The following is a 5,474-nucleotide window of genomic DNA, read 5'->3' as shown; positions in this document are numbered from 1 at the left end:
GTTTTTTGTTGTTTGGTTTAAGCTTTAAATTAAGGTTGCCATTTGGGTATATCTACACTTATTAATGCTTTTGAGCTCCGGACTTCAAGTATGTCTTTAGACTTTGACATTTGATGTCATTGACTTCAATCCCTATTTCTCTCCGTTGCCCTAAAATTAATAAAATTTTTAACTTCCTCGCAATGAAACTCAACGGCTAGTCCAAGCAAATCCATCCTAATTTTAGGTTACACTTAGCAATACAATTGTTTTAAAATATTCTATTTCAGATATTTTATTTTTAAATATTATTTAAATATAAAATATTATTTATTTTTTTCATCTAATCATTACAATTTTTTAAAAAATAGAACAATATTTTTAAATTTTAAATAAAAATTATACTCAAATAATTTTATAATATTTATATTCAAATTATTTTCTTTATTTTTCAAAACTTAAAAAGGAAAGTAAAAACGTATAGTATGTAATGCGGAGAGTTTTATGTAAAACTTTCAAAGAGAATTAAAAAGGAAAATGAAAGGAAAAAAAGTGATGGATTGAGATTCCTTCGCCAAAGAAAGAGATCAAACCATCCGAAGTGCTCCGAAATTCCTCACGATTTCCAAGAAAAATCGTCGACACTGACTTCCACATTTGTAACAGTTCACTCGCTCTCACGCTCTCTCTCTCTCTCACACACACGCACACACACTACCTCTCTACGACTCCGGCCCGGAAATGGACCATTCCACCCGCCTGCACTCCCAGGCTCGCCGCCGATCATGGTGTTGCTCGTTCACGGTCCCGCCTTCTAGCCCCGAAAGTTTGTCTCTTTCTCGCTTCAAATCTTTTCCCACCACCAAGTCCGAAACCCTCTCAAAACCCCCTTCCAACTCCGTCCCCAACTCGCCCCAGAGCTCCAAATCTGGTCTGGGCATCGTGGGGCGGACCCGGATCGACGCCCGCAGAATCTTGTCCCCTGGCCGAGTCTCCCCATTGACACCGATTCCACCGTCCCAGAAGCAATCCCCGCCGTCGATTCCTCTGCAACTCTTTCCAAATCGCAAAGCTTCCGGGCCGCACCGGCGTGCTCTTCCTCTAGCTCCCGAAGCGCTGATAATGACGATGTATTTGACGTGAGGTTGAACTTGAGAGGGAAGAGTGGTGCGTGCTTGGTCTTGGAGCTTAACTCGGAGGTTCTGAGCGCGAGTTCGGATGTATTCTCGGGTTTGATCAGTGAATATAAGAGAAAGTCAAACAGCTCGTCTTCGGGGCGGAAGATGTGTAGGATCGAGGTCCCGGATGTTGAGAACCTAGGGGCATTTAGGCAGACCATCGAGCTGATGTTCGAGGACGATATTCCAAAGCGGCTCTTGAAGATCGGTGCGTATAGGTGCATCGACATACTTGAGGTTAGTGGTATTTGGGTTTGTTTAATTTACCTTCTTTTTTCTTTCTTTCTTTCTTTCTTTCTTTAAGTTTTTGTTTCTGGGTTTGTTGAAACTGTAGTTTCTTGCGAGTTCTTGCGCTTATTAGTAATAACTTAGAGAGAAAGAGGGGGGTTTCCATGCATTTTTTCTCTTTTTATTGGAAGTTTTTCATTGTTGGATTCGTGTGTATCAATATATTTATGTTGTATCTAAAATTAGAACGCTTTTCAGTTAGACTGCATGCATGTTGCTTTAAGAAGTATTTTTAGGACTTGGGTGGCTGTGAATTTGATGGATTAGAATTGTGTTTCAGTGAGATTGCGTTCTGATGGTATGAGGGAGTATGGTTGCTTCCATCTTAAGGTAAGCGGTTTCTAATTTTGATGACTGGTGGTGGAGCCTAGTTTAGAATAAAAAAGAGCATTTTTTTTTATATGACGGGGGAACCACCCCATGGCAGAGCTCATAGGACTCAACCACGGAAGCTAACCACTGGGGAGACTAGCACAACAACCCACTGTCATGGCCTCCCACTTAAATCGCAGTTTGATCCTAGGGGTAATCGAACCTGTGACAAGGGGCACATGCACGCAAGTACTTTTTCATAGTGCTGTTCTGCGTCATCAATCACTTATTTATCTTCAGTAGCTTTCATTTGAAATCTTGTCTCACCTGAAAACGAAGAAGAAGATTTATTTATTTTAACAGTAAATAAGAATTTTATTAAAATAGGCGAAACCAAGTACATGGGACATATACAAACAAAGAAGTTGTTATTTCCTTGCAAAATATATATTGGAAATTGGATGGGATGCACTGTCTGATTCGAAAGGGAAAAAACCGCTTCAAAATGCATCTGTTTTTTTGGATTATGATTCATAAATCAGATAAATGAGAGATCATTTAGGTCCATACCAGGTGCTTGCTTGCAGCATCATGTCCAACCCATCTCAACTGTTTGGTTGCAAAATGAGTTAGTTTCTATTCGCTTTTATTCAATGAATACGTTTGAGTCCTAGGTTTTTGTGGATGAATTAGTGGTTTATGTTCTTTGGTAAATCCATTGCTTGCGACATTTAGGATGACACACTGACTTTTGGTTGATACATTTTCTTCATTTCGCAATTATGCATTCATATTATTGGGAAAAGAAAAGGTTCCTCTAAAAAATGGCCATAGCGATGACATTTGTTGTTTTTCAGACTACCTTATTTGACAAGTCACAAACCTATAATTTCAGTTGCGGGGTTTACCTTCCAGCTTTTTTTTTTTTTCCCTTGTTTTTTGTTTTTTTTTCTTCTGAATGTTTACCTTCCTGCTTTGAGTAGATTGATCCGTTACGCTTACCTATAAAAAAAAAAAAAAAAAAAAAAAGATTGATCCCTTACACCCTTTATGCCATCTCAGGGAACTAGAGCAGACTGTTAGTATGTTACCCCCTAAGTTCCCCTTTGGGGGCATCGAGCTACCTACAATGTAGTTGGGATTGGGGAAAAGATGCAAAAAATGACATTACATGAAAGAAAGAGGTTGACAAACTAAGTAGGCTATCAAGACCTATTTGTGTATGATGGTTTCCACTTTCCAGTTATGTATCCCCTTTTCTTTTGACTGTACATGAATATGGAGCTTGGCATGCCTGGTAGCACAGGGGAATGTTAGCTTGCTGATATTATTACCAATATTTTTGTCTGACACAGAAACCCAATTTCACAATCAGTATCAAAATGGAGTGCCAGATAATTTTTTTTTATTGTTGCTTGCCGATGTTATATATCATTCAATTGAAAGTTTTAGATTTTGGGACAATTTTAGATTTCCTGGGGAATTGTATAATTTAGATTTTTTTGAGTGTAAATACATACAAAAACTTCTATCAAGGTGAAAATTCGTCCACCGGTAATTTGAACTAGGCCAATTAATATTATAATCAATGATTCTGCATCTATATCAAGTTATGATCACTACTGATTCATTTTATACTACTTCATGTGAGGTTTGTTGTAGATGTTGGAGCAAATGCACCTAACGCACTCAATAATAAAAATAAAAAAGAGAAGAAGAAGAAGAAGATAGTATATGACAGAAATTACAAATTCCAAGAAATGAAAAGAAGCAAATATCCGCAAGGCAACATAAAAGATAGTCTTAGAGAGACCCATGGAAATAATTGACAAAAATGTGTAGATTAAAAAAAACAGAGGATTACAAGATAATCTTCTTTTAAGTTGGTATTGTGGAGAATTCAACAAATCCTTGATCTGAATCCTTCTCTAAAAAGGATAACTTCTTTCAATTACATCTAAAGCTTAATAATAACATTGACATGTTCACTTGTTATGTCTAGCAAGCCTTATTTATGAAGTGATTAGGTGCAAGATGCCCTTCCGTGCCAAAGTGTTAACACTCAACAATTCGTACTCCTGCAGAAGTTTAGATTGGCATATGTCTAAGGTTCAAATGGTAACAATAAAAATAATAAAGGATCTTTAAGACTAGGTCCATCTTGGTGCCCATCAGTATTAATGTAAAAAAATGTGGTCTTCTAGTAAGATTTGGGGCTCTCCATGAATTTGCCGTTTATGCATATGTTATGTGTTCATGTTCCTTACATTAGTATTTAGTGCTATGACGGACAACATGATCATTTCAAAAAAAGACAAGAAATGAGATGGGGAGAGAGGGGAGGTGTTGAGAAGGCTTCTGCAAGATATCAACTATGGTATCTGTTATAACAGTTGTGTACCTCTCTTATTATTACTAGGTATCAGCAGGTATCATGTTCACCAAGGGAGTTTTGTCCTGCTTAGAGTACATCGAGGCTGTTCCTTGGACTGAGGAGGAAGAGGAGAAACTGAGGATCCTATTTACAAGATTTAAGTTTGATTGTGCAACAACTAGAGATATTTTAGCCAGACTGTACTCTCGTGACTCGGTAGATTCCCAACAACATTTAGCCAGACAGCTTGTTTTGTCTATCACCAGTTGTACTGAGGCCAATGCTAGGAATGAGCTAAAGTCATTAGTCAAGGGTCTCCTTTGTAAAAGTTCAGTCTATGAGAAGGACCAATCTGACCTCAATAAGGAAGATCTTTACATTGCTTGCCAGTCGTGCCTGAGTTCACTTGTTAGCTTGTTTGAGGAAGCCTCCGGCACAATTCCTCATGAGAGATTGACAAAGAAGGAAAAGGATAGGCCCTTGATCGAACGGATCTCAAGGCAAGTTGATAACATCAATTGGTTGCTAGAAATCCTGCTTGATGGGCAAATGGCTGAGGAGCTTGTGGATATGTGGGCAGATCAGGGAGAACTGCTTGGAATGCATGAGAATACATCTCCAATGGTCAGGTACGAGCTCAGCAGGGTTACAGCCCTTCTCTTCATTGCAATGGGGACCAGAAAACTGCACTGCCGTTCAGAATCAAGATCAGGGCTTCTCCTGGCATGGTTCAGCCCAATGCTGTTGGACTTTGGTTGGCTGCAGAGATGCCGGAAAGGGCTCGACATGAAGGCATTGGAGGAAGCAATGGGTCAGATACTCCTTACTCTTCCTTTGAAGCAGCAGTATGCACTGTTTATGGAATGGTTTCAGTGTTTCTCCAAGCATGGCACTGAATGTCCTAATCTAAGCAAAGCCTTCCAGATTTGGTGGCGCCGCTCATTCCTAAGAGGCTCGGAAACTTGTGCAATTGAATCCAGGTAACAAGTAACCCCGCTTTTTCACTCGTGTGGTATTTTGCATTAGTGTAGGTGAAGAAGAAAAACGCTGGGAGTCAATAATATGTAGATCAACTGTGTAGATTTTTTGTTTACGGCTGTTAAGTGCATAAATTGGCATCATTATTTCTATGAGATTATCCTCTACTTTCGTGTGCATATCTGAAAACCGTGATGAATGTGAGAGGGAGTAAAAGATCTTCAATTTACATCCCCTCCCCCTTGAAAAAATAAAAAATAAAAAACAAAAAAAATGTTTAATAATACTCGGTTGACACCCCTTGTGAAATTGAAATGAGTTATTTCAGTGGTAAATGTCTGATAGAAGGATGTGTTATTCCTATC

At 38.7% G+C, this 5,474-nt stretch overlaps 1 protein-coding gene across 1 annotated transcript; it reads left to right on the top strand.

Moving 5' to 3' along the window:
- The first annotated feature begins 493 nt into the window (after positions 1-493).
- On the top strand, positions 494-5,264 carry LOC121252537 (BTB/POZ domain-containing protein At2g13690-like). The gene is given in 3 exon segments (XM_041152236.1): positions 494-970; positions 973-1,394; positions 4,177-5,264. Coding segments are annotated over 3 exon segments (1,611 nt in total). The 5' UTR covers positions 494-720; the 3' UTR covers positions 5,116-5,264.
- The last annotated feature ends 210 nt before the right edge of the window (positions 5,265-5,474 follow it).

This window comes from Juglans microcarpa x Juglans regia, chromosome 2S, assembly GCF_004785595.1.
Source record: "Juglans microcarpa x Juglans regia isolate MS1-56 chromosome 2S, Jm3101_v1.0, whole genome shotgun sequence".
Classification (NCBI taxonomy): Eukaryota; Viridiplantae; Streptophyta; class Magnoliopsida; order Fagales; family Juglandaceae; genus Juglans; species Juglans microcarpa x Juglans regia.
This window is presented reverse-complemented; position numbering and strand designations above follow the sequence as displayed.